Raw genomic sequence first — 15273 nt, forward strand, 5'->3', positions numbered from 1 at the left:
GAACAGCACAGAAACAATTTTATCTTCATCATAATTTTGTTGTGAGATGAATCAGAAGGTATTCAATGAATTTTGTCAGAGTTTCCTCATCCGGAGAAGAGATGTTCGAGGCCTTTCACTTCTCTGATTTCACTTAGTAAAGAATCCAATGAAAGACTCTGTAATTATATTGAAACTGTTGAGATGGAGCATCAGAAGAAATTGCCAACCGAGTACCAGCAAATCACAGAATCATGGAATGGTTTGGGTTGGAACGGACCTCAAAGACCATCCAGCTCCATCCCCCCTGCCACGGGCAGGGACACCCTCCACTACACCAGGTTGCCCAAAGCCCCATCCGCTCAGAAGATGCTGCGGAGATGCTGTACGTTGTTTACACGGGTTTTACGAAGACTGTACTATTCTGAATTGGTGCCCATAAATCATTCTCCCTGTGTTTCTCACTTCGGTTTGGATTCCTCGGTCTGAAGCAGCATTAAAGCTACCTCTGTTTTAATCGTGTCCTGAGTTTCCAGCGGATTATTTTTATTTCTTGAGAGCTTTTCAGGCTTTGAAACATTTTCTTGGTTTATAGCAGTAAATCAGTTTCAAGAGTTTATTTCTTTGGCTCCGAATGTTTTCCTGCCCCCAGATCTGTTGAAGTCTGGTGCCCACTGAGAATGTCCCGGTGAATTATTTCGGTTTGGAATTATTTGGTTTGGTTTGGAGCATTGGGAATTCCTTGGAAAGAGTTTTGCACGAGAGAAGGAGCTGAAGCTAATCAGAGGGAGGGAAACCTCTGCCCGGACCGGGATTCGGGCTGGAATCCCGGGATGCGGCTGGAGAGAGCTGCGGGGCTGCGTGGCCGCCGGCTGGATCTCTGCTTTAGACGTTTTAATTCTCGGTTCTTTAAATTTATTTCACCAGTGGGCGGGGCGGGGCGGGGCCCGCCAGGCGCGGGAACCGATCCATCGCTCGGCGCTCGATGGCTCCGTTCGATGTCCTCCAGCTCGGCCGCCGGGCCCGCCTCCTCGCGCTCTCATTGGCCGCGCCGCGGCGGCCCCGCGCCCGCGCGCCGCCAGTCCCGCGCGCCGCCATCTTAGCGCGGGGTAGACGGCGCGCGGCCGCGGCACGGCACGGCACGCGCCGTTCCCGCCCTTTTCCCTTCCCCTCACGCCGCACCATGAGCGCTCCCGCCGCCTGCTCCAGCCTGCAGCCCCTGCTGGAGACGCTGGAGGACCCAGCCGCCCCGCCGGGGGAACTCACCGACGCGCACCTCACGATCGTCAAGTGAGTGCGGGGCGGCGGCCGCCCCCTCAGCGCCGCGGGGCAGCGGGAGGGGCGCCAGGCGGCCCGCGCTGCCTGAGGGGCTGCCGGGGGGCGCGGGGCGCTGTGCGGGCCCGGCCCGGCGGGCTCAGCCCGCGTGTGCCAGGCCGGGGCCAGGGGAGAGGCTCCCGCGGCGGTGCGGGGAGGGAAACCTCTGCCCAGGCCGGGATTCGGGATAGAATGCCGGGATGCGGCTGGAGAGAGAGCTGCGGGGCTGTGTGGCCGCCGGCTGGAGATCGCGGGAAGCGTGCGGTCGCGGAGCGGGGTAGGGAGGGAGGGCAGGAGGGCGTCTTGTGGGTGTCCGCTCATCCGAGAGCCTCTCCTGCGTTTCCTGGGGAAGCTGCGGAAGTGGTGAAGGAATGCTGGGAAGTAGTAACTTTTTCCCTGCTAAAAGAGGACTGTATGATGGGAAAGGTTAGGGGTTGGGGTGTTTGTCGGGATTGGGAATGATCGCTGGCTCCTCCTAATTCCATTTCTTAAGCATGAGGTTCTGCTTTGAACTGTCTGTCGGATTTGTAAGCACGTACAAAGGCTTTATCTTTCTGTCAGTATTTCCCTGGAGTTCCTGTCTTCAGTTTTGTAGCAGCTTTTGAAGCTGTTACTGCTGAGATATTGGTGATACTGATCACACTGTAAGGTTTTACAGGCTTCTAGTAGTAACTGACAAAAACCCCGTCCTAACTTGAAGACAGTATGAAGTAACAACAGATTTCTCAGGTCGTCTTCTGGACTTTCTCCAAGGGTGTGTAGTGACAGGACAAGGGGCAATGGCTTTAAACTGAAAGAGGGGAGATTTAGATTGGGTATAAGGAAGAAATTTTTCACTCTGAGAGCGGTGAGGCACTGGAACAGGTTGTCCAGAGAAATTGTAGCTGCCCCATCCCTGGAAGTGTTCAAGGCCAGGTTGGATGGGGCTTTGAGCAACCTGGTGTAGTGGAGGGTGTCCCTGCCCGTGGCAGGGGGTTGGAACTGGATGGTCTTTGAGGTCCCTTCCAACCCAAACCGTTCTGTGATTCTATGATTGCGTTTCATGTGGTGGTTTTTCACTATTTGAAACTGATTGTTGATGTTTTGTAGGATAAGTGTAGCTTTTCTGTATGAATGTTCTTGAGATAGGAGCGAGTCATCGCTGCTAGTTGTCAAGCCAGAGTTTTCCTGGAGTGGGGAGCCAACGTTTTAGAACTGCTTTTGAGAAATGTGCTTTCTAAGCTCGTACATTTCTGTGGAAAGTTTATTTCAGCAGTAGCTTAAAGTTTGCACAGTAATGTGTTTGTAAAAGTTGGCAAAAAGTGGAAGCCCTTAATGTTTGGGGTTTTTTTTATGCTCCATAAGCACAAAATGGGTCGTTAGTCACTTCACTTTTTATAATATACCAGGACGTGTGTACTTTATAACACAGTATTTTACTGATGCCAGACTAACTGTGTGGTGACTGGCGTTTTTGCTCTTTTCCTAAACTTCTGCAGTGTTGTGTTTTAGCTTTCTAAGGAGGTACAGGGTTCTATACTAGACAATGAATTGTTTATTAAAAGCATAAAGTTATTTATAAAATGTTTAATCTGTAACTATTGCTTGTTTTCCCTTCTGCTCCCTAAAGTCGCTTGACGGGTGAGGAAGGCAAAGAATTTGCTGCAGATGTCAGAAGACACTTCCCTCGACTTTGCAAAGTGTTTAAGGTTTGTCTTTTCCATTCTATTTTCTACACTTCAGTGGACAAAGGAATGTTTAGATGGTCAAGGTCCGCAGCCATTTTAAGACTTGAATTCGAGTTCATTTAATAAGAATTCACGCTAGTGACATGGCAGTAAGGGTTTGTTGGCAAAAATTATATCTCCGTGTTATTGGAAATTACTACAGAAAAAATAAAATACGTGGCTGGGGGTGTGTTCAGGCAGTGTTATGCAGTCAGAGCTGATCTTCCAGCCGGAAAAGATACAGTGTGTTCTGTCTGCCTTTAGAAACACTTCAAGGAATTGGAATATGCTGTAAATGTCAAATTTTTTTGAAGATTAGTGGAAAGACTGTTCTTAGCCATCTTTTTTTTTTCCCATCTGTTTTAGATATTTAAAAACAATTGGAGAGTCAAGTGATGATACATAACAAGTGAAGTAAAGAACGCTGGATGTTTAGAACTTGATTCCATAATGATGTCTAAATTGCAGAGAATAAAAATGTCTTCAGAACCTCAGATTGTTTTATTGATTTGGAGCATATGTAATCTGGAAGGCTTTTCTGTATGGGTGCATTTTTCATCAAGTGTTTGCTTTTGACAGCTCTTCATTGAGCAGAAGTGTTGGTTTGAAGACATACTTCACAGCTACTTCTGTAAACTGAGGCTTTATGTATGTTTTTTTTTTCAGGCACACGTTTCTAGTCAAAACTCAGAGCTAAATAATGCAGCGTTACAGGCGTTAGGATTCTGTGTTTTTAATTCAAAGATTACATCTGAATTATCTGGTAAGCAAACAAACTTCAGCGTGGGTGCTAGTAACGTGTGTGTGTATATCAGAGCTCTTTATTTCTTTTAGCATATACTTTAATTTTGAGAAAGTTTACAGTTCCCAAGTGGTACAGTGGTTTTGTCTCTAGTGTAAGCAGTGTGATCAGTTCACTGATTCAATCTAGTACAAAAAAAATTGTAATTTTTGTTTTCATGCTGTTGTGATGCTGTGCATCAAGGTAAAGCCACTAGATTTTGTTCTTAGGGGAGAGCTGACATCCAAGTTGGCTGGTCCTCGGGAGGTACCTGTTACACATTCCAAGGGTCAGGCATATCCGGTTGCAGTAACATGATCAGAAGCTGCTCAGTGTCAGCTCTGTGTGTGTGTGTTGGGTTGTGTGGTGGTGGAAGGGGAGAAGCTAAATTTGCCTTTCAGGGAGCACAGAGGAAATGTATTGAGATTTGGCTCTTGCATGGTGCGGGACCCTGCAGTGACTTGTAAAATGATAATAACAAATGACGCACTGTCAGTTATTCCTTCTTTTTTTCTTCTGAGAAGTGTTGGACAAGTGTTCTGGAATGACCTTAATTAGAGAGGGGCTGAACCTTGGGCAAGACTGAACAAAATCACATGTGTGGGTGTGCAGAGAGCTTTTTTTCCATGTGACTGCCACTGTTAATTGAAATTGATTCTTTCCCTCAGTTTTTCTGCTCGTTTTCCAGTGTGTCCTGCATTCTGTTACTCAAACTTTAGCCTGATTTCCTGTGAGAGGAGGCATCTATAATGCTTATGTGGTCCCCTTGCTTTCCACCGTAACTTTTTTTTTAACCAGTTGATAATTTACAATCAATTTTGTTAGAGAATGTCAGATTGCAGAAATAAAGCCCTGAAAACAGTGGAGAGTTAGGGAGAGAGCTCAAAAAGCTTATGTACTCTTGATTGAGGAGAGGAGTGGATGTGAGCTTTCTGACAGCGAGATCATTTACCCATGAAGCCCAGATTTGTAAGAAATCAGGCTGCATTAGTTTTGAATTCCAAAGGAATACATGATTTCTCCGTTTATCTTCCTATTTGCCTGTAAGTCCTGTGTTAACCTCGTTCTGTTTTGTGTAACGAGCTTGCTGTTACCTCAGTGCCAGCTTTACCACCCTCTTCAATAATAATGCCTCTTGTGGACCTTAAGGTGAATTTCAGTGTCTCAGTATAGCAGGGAAATTGACCAGACAAAGTGTGCTAAATTCACTGGAAATCCAAAAAATGTTGAATAGTTAGAATCACAGAACAGTTTGGGTTGGAAGGGACCTTAAAGATCATCTAGTTCCAACCCCCCTGTCGTGGACAGGGAAACCCTCCACCACACCAGGTTGCCCAAAGCCCCATCCAACCTGGCCTTGAACACTTCCAGGAATGGGGCAGCCACAACTTCTCTGGGCAACCTGTGCCAGTGCCTCACTGCTCCCAGAGTGAAGAATTTCTTCCTTAGATCTCATCGAAATCTTCCCTCTTGGAGTTTAAATCCATTCCCCTTTGTCCTGTCACTACGTGCCCTTGCAAAAAGTCCCTCTCCAATCGAATATTTAGTCTTTAGCTCTTGTATTTTTAGGTAAAATTGTCTTCTAGTTTTATGTTTTGTTTTGTTTTTCTTCTTGTAATATAGGTACGCTGCATTATTGGTATCTGTATATTAATACATTTTGAGCTTTTTTTGCTAGTTTAATCAGAGAGAAAGTGTCAAAGAGTAATGTTTAAGACATGAAATCATGCCTATTGGGGATCTTTAGTAATGTTAACGGAGCAAGATGACCTGAAACTTGCTCAGAAGCTGCTTGGAATTGCACGAGCAGAACCTGATGCTGCGCGTTCTGCTTTCAGCCGCCGAGGTACACGACTTGCTGTCGATGGTAAGCAGTGTTGCTGTCAAAACCTCAGACAAAAACACTCGCACTCGGGCGCTCTGGGTGATCTCCAAGCAAGCCTTTCCTTCTGAAATGGTTAAAAAGGAGGTAAGTTTCTTCACTTCTTTTTGTTTGGTGGCCTGATTTCCTGGAGAGGTGAGGCTTGTGCAATCACAAGAGTGGTCACTCTTCACTCAGTAGCTTTTGAATCTGAAGGTCGTTTTTCACCAAACTTGACAGCCAGGTGTAGGGCCTGAGTTCTTGGAAAAATCGTAAGGGCAGCTACAGAGGGAAAAGAGCCAACAAATTATTACTTCTTTTGAGGGAGAAGCTGTCATGTGAGCAATGGTATTAGATACCAGTGAAGCAGCGTAGGGGAGAAACGTGGTGAACGCTCCAGTTTGGTCAGAGCTCTAACCATAAACTGGGCTGAACATAATCCAAACAGGCCACGGTTCTGGGAAACAAAATTTCGTAATTCCAGCTCCTCATGGAGATATTTAGGAGTTCACTAATGTTCTTCTCTTATTTCCACAGGTGTCCAGCATTATTTCTGCCCTGGAAATGATACTGACTAGAGGAGATATCCAGTCTATGGTGGTTGAATATGAAGCACTAAACGTTATTATACGGTACGTGCCCTGCAATATTAAATCGTTACAATAGATGCTTCATTTTTTTTTGAAAATATTGAAACAAAGCTTTTTTTGAATACTTTTTGAATCGATCAATATGTTGCAGACTGTTTTCTCAGTGTTTTATATTACAGTCAGTAGAACAGTGAAAGCATGTGTCTGTTTCTGTCTCTTTCCCAGTTGTTCTCCCGAACTGCTTCATTTGCAAAATCTTCCATTAATGATAATATGACAACCAATTCTGACACAGAAGGTAGCCAACATTGCTTTCATTTTTAATGACTTATTAGGAATTATTTCCAAAGTCTCATCTCGTGTGCTCCTCACGAGTCATGTTCTGCATTCTTGTTTTTGGGACCTACGTGGCTGAGAAATTCTCAGCCATTATATGGGTTGATATTTAAAAATGTTTCCTTGGTGCTTTATGAATTTTATTTCTGTGTTTCTCATAACACTGTTGAGGGTACAGTTTAATTCCTAAAAAGGAATTAAGTTTTTAATTCCTAAAAAGGTGACTTTTTAGGACCAACACTGAGAGTGTGTTGTTTTGGTCAGCAGCACTAGAGTAATCAAATTTTATCTTTGCTTAGTATGAATTTAATTCCTTTATTAGTAAATATGTTGAGAACTTTTTGCGTCTTGTTTGAACTGCAAATCCATTTTAAAGTGAAATAGTTAAAGCAGTAATTGTTTGCTCACTTTTTCTCTATTTTAATACATCAGTTTCTGTAGTGGAGAAGTTGGATATTATAATTTCTTTGGTATTTAGCAACTTCTTGTATTTGGCTAATTGTACACTAATTCTTCTTTTGCAAATCTGACATTTCAGCAGACAATTGTTTCTGGATTTTATTAAATGGTTTCTTTTAAGTACTTTTTTATATATATAATAATTTTATATGCCGTTATTAAAAAGAATGTTGTTATCTTAAGAGAATAAGAGTTGTACCTGAAAATAAACAGGTACTGGGTCTCAGGCTGATGGGCAGCAGTGGTAAGACGATGCTTTTTTCCAGAAGTTAGGCTGCTGACAGATGTAAGGAAAAAAACGTTCTGTTAAGTAGTGCTTGTCCTCTGGCTTTAGTAAAATGAGGCAGCAGTGTTCCTTAGTACAGCCAGCCTTCCGTAAGCTGTAGTGATGAAGACTTGACGTAACTGTGCCAAAGAGGACACTGGCAGAATTCCATGACTTAGAGACAACCTGGTTCCTACAGGGCGGTTTGAATAGGTGCCAAGTACTCCCCTTTCTGAAAGCCTCCTTGGCTGCTGTGTGGGATGGTGTAAACGTAGGGAATTGTTTGCCATGGTGTGCTCTAAGGGCTCGGTAACAGAGGGGTAAGATAAGAACACTCGAGTAGGGAGTAGGCTGTTGTGCACTGAGTGTGCAAACCTGTGCTGCTTCAGGGTTTGGGTTGTTTTCAAAAGCTGGCACGGATTGCTTTCAGCACGCATGGCCTGTTGGAGCTGGTCTGGACTGCTGAGAACACACAAGGGGTGGTTACTGTGCAACTTTGTGCTTGGTCACTGATAAGGAGGTGATGGTGTGTTGCTTTCAGGCTCTCAGTTCAGCTCGTTTGCCCAAAAAGTTGTGATAGAATGGAAAGGACAACTGTAAACATCAGTCTGTTCTGCTTTTGGAGAGGTTTATCTGAAATAATACTGCATTGAGTGAACTGTCAAAATAACAATTGTTTAGAAAAATTAAAAAATAAAAATGTTTAGAATGGTCTTCTGTAAATTCTATGTTGAATTAAAGCATTTATTGATGATACTAAGATTATCTTTGAGTGTCTGCACAGTACATCTGTTGGAGATTTGTGATATCCGTATTTGGTTTTTTGCATCTAGCTTAATGGAGCAAACTCCAGCACAGATGGGAGAGGAGGCTGTGAGGTGGGCAAAACTGATCATTCCTCTGGTGGTCCATTCGGCTCACAAGGTGCAGTTACGAGGTGCCACTGCTCTGGAGATGGGCATGCCGCTGCTCCTCCAGAAACAGCAGGAGGTGGCGGCTGTCACTGAGCACCTGATGACCACAGTAAGTGCAAACGCTGTGCCTTTTTTCTGCAGACACCAGGAATAGCAGTCCCAACGGGGTTGTTGGTTGGTTGGGGTTTTTTAAATTTTGTTTACAGTCTAGATAGTGGCAGCAGAAAGCTGCAGTGCACTGACAACTTCTTGATGACAGAAGTTTCGACAGAAAAATTAATATAACAGCAATGTAAATATAGGACCATTGTAAAAAGTTTTTCTGACAAGAATCATTGATCAAGAAAATAACTTGCTGGTTTCAAATGACTTTTAAGCACCTGTCTCGATAGCATTAACTCATAAATATCAATAAACTTTTATCGTCTCTTGAAGGGAATTTGCTTACTGAGCTGGAATCAGCAGAACTTGGTGTGGCAATAACTCCCATCATCTAGCTTACATTCCTACTGGAAATAGGGCTGGCTTCAGAGTTAAGGCCAGATTGCTCAGGGCCTTGGCCATTTGAGGTGTGAATATGTGAAAGGACGGGAATTCTACAGCCTGTCTTGGCAGCTTGTGCCCGTGCTTGACTGCCCTCATGGTAAAAATAGGACTGGCCTTGTTGAAACTTGTGCCTCTGCCCCCAGTCCTTTCTTTCGGTGCTTCTCTGAAGCATCTGGCTGCTTCTTTATAGTCCAGCTATAAGTAGTGGACGACTGCAATTGTATTCCCTCCTGCCCCAAGCTAAGCAAGCCTAGCTCTTCTGCCGTGGACGCTGTCCCCTAACCATCTTAGTGGTGGCCGTCTGCTGGATTCACTCTGCTTTTCCAGGAGCTCTGGTACTTTGGTGCCCAAAATCTGGTACAGTATTCCAGAGATGATCCGATGAGTACCAAGGAGAGGGGTCAGTTCTCTAGACTTGTTTCTTGTGCTTTTGCTAGTGCGGTCCAGCGTGCTGGAGCACATTCCTCAATTAACATTAACATTCTTGTCCCTCACCTCTTTCTCTGTAGAGGTGTTACGTAGCTTGTGAGTCCTCAGTGGCTACCAGTACACGGGGTTCGCCTATCCCAGGTATAGGAATTCTGTGAGGGTTCTGTCAGTCCATTTTCCAAGCTTGTAAAGATCCCTGTGAGTGGTAGCCCTGTCCTCCAGCATACCAACACCTTGTAGTCTAACTGGTTTGTGTCTTCCCTGGGCCACAAGGACACAAGAGGAGACTGTGTCAAAGCCTTGCTAAAGTTGGAGTGGAGAACATCTGCCACACTCCCTGAGTCTGCAAAACCAGACATTTCCACATAGAAGTCGGATTGGAAAAGCAGGTTTTACCCATGGTAAAACTACGCTGGCTGTTCATAAGGACCTTCTTGTTCTTCTGTATGCCTAGAAATGGCTTCCATGGGGATTTCCTCCATAATTTTCCAGGCACCAGGAGGGAGATTGGCTAGCTTGCAATTCTCCAGATATTCTACTTGGTGGTTGTTTTTTTGATGGTGTGTTTTTTGGTGAGGTTGGCTTGTTTTGTTTTCTAAATTGACATAAAATTTGTCTTGCCCTACGCCGTCTTTGGGCATCTCTACCAGTTGCAGTGACCTCTCAAGAAATAGCAGTGTGGCCTCATTGTGTTGTTGGCCTTCTCCTTCAGCATCTTTGGATACACCCTGTAGGGTTCCATATATTTGTGTATGTCAAGTTTACTTAAGTAGTCCCCAACTCAATTCTGCTCTACCGTGGGTAGCACCTATGTGCCCAGCAACAAAGGGTAGTGGTAGACAGGTGTTGGAGGCCTGAGAGTAAAGGCGAAGGCAAGAAAGCACCAAGTACCTCAGCGTTTTCCATGTCCATTAAAAGTTTCCCCACCCTATTCAGGAACAGCCCCATGTTTTCCTTGGCCTTTTTGGTGAAGCTTTTCCTGTTCACCTTCACTTCCAGAGCTGTAGGCTTACAGCTTTTGCCTTATTCACTGCTGAAGTTAAGGATGTTTACAGAAAACCCCAAACAGACAAGGTGGTTTTTAGAGACACGGTTTGTTTTGACTTGAGAGTTAGAGACTACAAGTATTTGAGGAAATGGATTTTGATTTGTTGGCTGCCACCATCAGAATAATTGAAACCAACCATAAACTTCAACTGAGAAGGTAATCAGATGGTAGCAATGTTCTGCTGATTTACCAGCAAACACTGGTACGGAATTTAATCCTTCTGGTCTAGAAACAGCGTCATGCCGGGTCGGTTGTGTCTCCAGACATTGGTACGAGTATGTAGTTTTTAGAATATTTGGAATAGTCCTTAAAAGGGGGTCTACAGGAAAGCTGGAGAGGGACTTTTTCCAAGAGTGTGTAGTGATAGGACATGGGGCAATGGCTTTAAACTGAAAGAGGGGAGATTTGGATTAGAGATAAGGAAGAAATTCTTCACTCCGAGGGTGGTGAGGCACTGGACCAGGTTGCCCAGAGAAGTTGTGAATGCCCCATCCCTGGAAGTGTTCAAGGCCAGGCTGGATGAGGCTTTGTGCAACCTGGTGTAGTGGAGGGTGTCCCTGCCCATGGCAGGGGGGTTGGAACTAGATGATCTTTGAGGTCTCTTCCAACCCAAACCATTCTATGATTCTAATATATTTCTTGTAGAAATTTTGTTTCTTTCTGTCTACAGAAATTAATTTCAGAACTTCAGAAATTGTTTTCTACAAAAAACGAGACTTACGTGTTAAAATTATGGCCGCTGTTTGTCAAATTACTTGGAAAGGTAAGCAGAAAAGCAGCAAACTCTACAGTCATGAATCTGGAGGTTTTGGCAGCATAAATATTTTAATTTTAAACTTCTCTGTCTTCAGACTCTGCATCGTAGTGGCAGTTTTATCAACTCATTGCTGCAACTGGAGGAACTTGGATTTCGTAGTGGCTCACCAGTGGTAAAGAAAATAGCCTTCATTGCATGGAAGAGTCTAATAGATAATTTTGCTCTAAATCCAGGTAGATTAAAAAAAGTTAACCTGAATTGTTTTGACTACTGTCACTTTACTTGACTGGAAGAGAATATTCTGTCTAATAGTGGTCAGTACTATGGTACATACCACGTGATGGACACGTAGTAAGTCTGTGGTATATACATAGTGGTGTTTCTGTATTTGTAGTGGCATATACTGTGTGTATATGCAAAGTAAAATTCAAGTGTTGTGGTTTTTTTTTTAAGGAAAAGTGACAGTTTGATCAGTAGTTCTATCTCAGTTTTTTCTGCTTGGAGAGGTGGATAGAATAAAATTAACAAACCTTTGTTTTGTAAGGCTTTAATTGATCTGAATGCCAATGAAAGAGACTAGTGGTTTAACTGGGGAAGAGCAATGCTTCAGGATTCTAGAGTGGGTTGTTTTTTTTTTAAAGTTGCTTTAAAGGTATAACTGGGACCTGAACAAATCTTCAAGTCTAGACTGTGTCAAAACACACGGTATTTTTTACCTTGATTGTGCTTCTCCTTACTACGTGTCCTGAAGAGAAAGCTGAATGTGGACACTTAGTTTCACTGAATTTAACAGAAATGATCATTTTAATTTGTTTCCTATCTGGTCATTTGTTCCGATCATCCTTTCCCATAAATGAATTAACAAAGGATTTGGTTCTATCAGAAGATAAAATCCCTGGTGCAGCTGACATTGGGTGCGTGTGTTCCAGTATGGCTAGTAAGGATTGTGTATGGAAAAAGCGGTCTGTCAGCAGCTGCTCAGGAATTGCAGGTGGGCAGGTTCTGGTACTGCTGAGCTGGCAAAACTTTTTTCTCTGAGCACGTGCGTAGGCTTGAGCAACCTTCTGTCCAGACACGCTGTGATCATTTACTTCAGTGGTGAATGATCATTTGCAGCCTCAAGAGGCTGTATTTGAGACTGTTCATTCTCATCCATCTGGTAATGCACATACACGTTAAAGTGTTTGGTTTTTCTTTTGCTGGGGCAGATAGGAGACTAGCAGCAAGCAAGAGTGAGTTTCCTTCTCTTTGTGTTGGTATTCAGTAGATTGCATTTCAGTCTTGGTATGAGAAATACATACTTGCTGTTTCCAAGGTTGTTCTAGACAGCAGTTAGAGTAGTAAAACAGTCTGAAAGCATTTACTACGTGTTTTAGTTGGAGCATTGGAGCATTTACTATGTATTTTAGTTTTGCAAATTGTCATTATTTGAATTTAAAGCCAAAATATATTGGGGAAAAAACTAGTGGTTTAAAAATTTTTGGTTTTTGTTTTTTTTCTATGGATTAATTACTTAATTGTGTTTCCTAAAAATATGCTTTTTTTTGGTCTTCAAGATATATTGTGCAGTGCTAAAAGGCTGAAATTGCTCATGCAGCCGCTGAGCTCGATCCACGTGAGAACAGAGGCTTTGGCACTGACAAAACTGGAGGTCTGGTGGTATTTACTCATGAGGCTGGGACCTCAGCTGCCTGCAAACTTTGAACAGGTAACGCAACTGAGAATAGTCCTAGGATAATAATCACTTAAGCCAAGTCTCCTCTTTGTTACTGAAACTTATGCTGTACGTGCTTTGTCCTTCTCTTGGTTCCTTTAGACAGTTTTATTTTAACAATAAACTAATCTGACTTGTGCGTGTGTGTGTGCCATAGCTAGCAGGAGCTCTTGGGACTGTACATCCAATCTTTTTAAAGTTCCAAAAGATTTGAGAGTGTGTCTGCGTGTCATGTGAGCATCTCAGTTAAAATGTCCAGTGAGCACACAACAGTACTAAACATAAGCATGTTGTATAAGGACTGCTGTGTCCTTTCACTGTGCTTTGGGAAATCTGCCATAGGAGAACATACTGAAAAGATCACTAAATGTTCAGAAAGATGTGTAGAGAGAAAAATGATCCAGGTGTTTCATTACTACGCGTATTATAACTGGAATGAATGTAATGTTTCTGTTAGGATACTGAATTTCATTAAATTAAACTTCAGGAGTAAAGAAAAAGAAACCTACCTTTTTAGTTGTGATATAGTTGGATCAAACATGAGTTTTTGTTTCATCTAGTTATTTCTAAGTTCATGTATCAGAATGCATATTATATACAGTATTTTAAAAATACCGTTTTAAGTACCCAGAACTCTGAAACACTGATACTGTGAACAACAGCAGGGTCTATGTGATACTTGAAACGTATGGTTCTTTGTGGCTTCTGGCTTGTATGTGTCACACCTGTTTTCACTGAGGCTGGGCATCTTTGCAGGTTTGTGTACCATTGATCCAAAGTACTTTAAGTCTGGATTCTTCTGCTGCATTGCAAGGAACTCCCTCACGTGTACCAGCCAACCAGAGTTTAGTCACGGCAACCCCTGCACAGAAATCAGGTATTAAACCTCACGCCTGCTTCCAGCTGTGTTCTGGATGCAGAACGTAATTAATCTGTTCTGTTAAACATGTTTACGCTTGGTCGTTTGTGATACGTTATTATTGAGAACAGTCATTTTTCTGCGTGTTGATTGCAGAGCTCAGAGGTGGTGATTTACATTTAACTGAAAGAGGGGAGATTTAGATTGGATATAAGGAAGAAATTTTTCACTCAGAGGGTGGTGAGGCACTGGCACAGGTTGCCCAGAGAAGCTGTGGCTGCCCCATCCCTGGAAGTGTTCAAGGCCAGGTTGGATGGGGCTTTGGGCAACCTGGTGTAGTGGAGGGTGTCCCTGCCCATGGCAGGGGGGTTGGAACTGGATGGTCTTTGAGGTCCCTTCCAACCCAAACCATCCTGTGATTCTGTGATTCTACATTGGTTAAAATTAGGCTGCTGTAGGCAGTATTTCAAGTTCACAAAATTGTGCTAATCAAATGGTGTTGAGGACCAGTTTTCATGTCCCAAGTTGTGTTCTGTCTTGCAGGGGAGCTTTGGTTTGAAACTTTTTTTTCTTGTATTCATAGGTGTGCTATTTATGCCATTGTCATTTCTATAGCATTTTTAGTTTCTGCCTGAATAGAACCCAGTGATCGTAATACATCAGCAATTTTGGTACTTTACATGTGAGATCACACCTACTTGAGCTTGATCACACCTACTTGGGCTTTACATCTAAATGCCTGAGATAAGGAACTGCCTCTTTTTCTCCTCTGCACGGAAAGCCTAGCACTCACAGCTTGTGTAATTCCAGACTGCTGTAATTAGAAGCATCAGGTACATTGTGGAAGTGTCCTAGATGTGTAGATCTTCCTTTGTTCCCTTTTTGAAAAAAACTTTGGGATTTTGGTCTGTTGGATCTTTTCCTGAAATGAGACAATATAATCTTTCTCCCCTTGCTTAGGTCCTTACCCGTTTGCAAGTCCAGTCACACCAAGGATGAACTTGAATTCCAGTACGGCAGGAGTGGTAGTGATTCCTTCCATTCAGCTTTTGGGAATTGAAATGCTGCTTCACTTCTTGATGGGACCAGAAGTTTTAGGTTTTGCTAAGCAAAACAAACTCGTACTCAGTTTAGGTACATGAGTTACATTTTTTCGAAGTAATTTTGTGTAATCTGAAATTGTCAGTTTTGTTGGATTTAAAGATGTCTATTAGAATGAAGCGCTTTAAACATTTAAAACTTAGTTGTCATCTTTTATATTAGAAGGTGTTTTTATGTTAAAAGCTGTGAGTGCACATATGTACTTGATTGTTTTGAAGGCTTATCTTGCCAGTAGACTGCAAAATAACAGATTTACATTTTTTTTTTTACATTTTTTTTTTTCTCCCAGAGCCTCTCCAGTACCCCCTGATCAGTGGCCCTTCTTTTTTTTGTAAGCATGCCAGCACGCTTATAAACGCAGTTCAGGATGGCTTTATTGCAGTTGGAAAAGAAGTTTCTGGTAAGAATTTAGTGGTGAAATTTGATCTCTTTTCTGGAAAATAAAGTGGAGGGGGGATACTGAAGAAAATCTACCACTTTCTGTAATGGTCCAGTGCTGACATTAAATAGAACTGGTCTGACTTATTTTGAATGCTTACATCAGTTTTGGCGTACATCAAAGTCTGTTGTTTAACATAGTTGGTATTTTAACTGCAGTTTTGTTTAATGTGTTT

General features: G+C 42.9%; 1 protein-coding gene across 3 annotated transcripts in view; it reads left to right on the forward strand.

The window, feature by feature from the left end:
* The first annotated feature begins 1162 nt into the window (after positions 1-1162).
* Positions 1163-15273, forward strand: part of RIF1 (replication timing regulatory factor 1) — a 35965-nt gene continuing 21854 nt past the window's right edge. For 2 of the 3 annotated variants that reach the window (XM_086615319.1, XM_086615322.1), the window contains exons 1-12: positions 1163-1269; positions 2903-2981; positions 3666-3762; positions 5619-5749; positions 6179-6273; positions 8125-8314; positions 10899-10991; positions 11080-11218; positions 12542-12693; positions 13456-13576; positions 14519-14692; positions 14949-15059. In XM_086615319.1, the coding sequence (XP_086471445.1) occupies positions 1163-1269; positions 2903-2981; positions 3666-3762; positions 5619-5749; positions 6179-6273; positions 8125-8314; positions 10899-10991; positions 11080-11218; positions 12542-12693; positions 13456-13576; positions 14519-14692; positions 14949-15059 (1489 nt within the window). Of the gene's footprint in view, positions 1270-2902; positions 2982-3665; positions 3763-5618; positions 5750-6178; positions 6274-8124; positions 8315-10898; positions 10992-11079; positions 11219-12541; positions 12694-13455; positions 13577-14518; positions 14693-14948; positions 15060-15273 lie in introns of those variants that run through there. The other variant, XM_086615320.1, reaches the window with a different exon arrangement.

Source organism: Tauraco erythrolophus, chromosome 8, assembly GCF_009769465.1.
Source record: "Tauraco erythrolophus isolate bTauEry1 chromosome 8, bTauEry1.pri, whole genome shotgun sequence".
NCBI lineage: Eukaryota > Metazoa > Chordata > Aves > Musophagiformes > Musophagidae > Tauraco > Tauraco erythrolophus.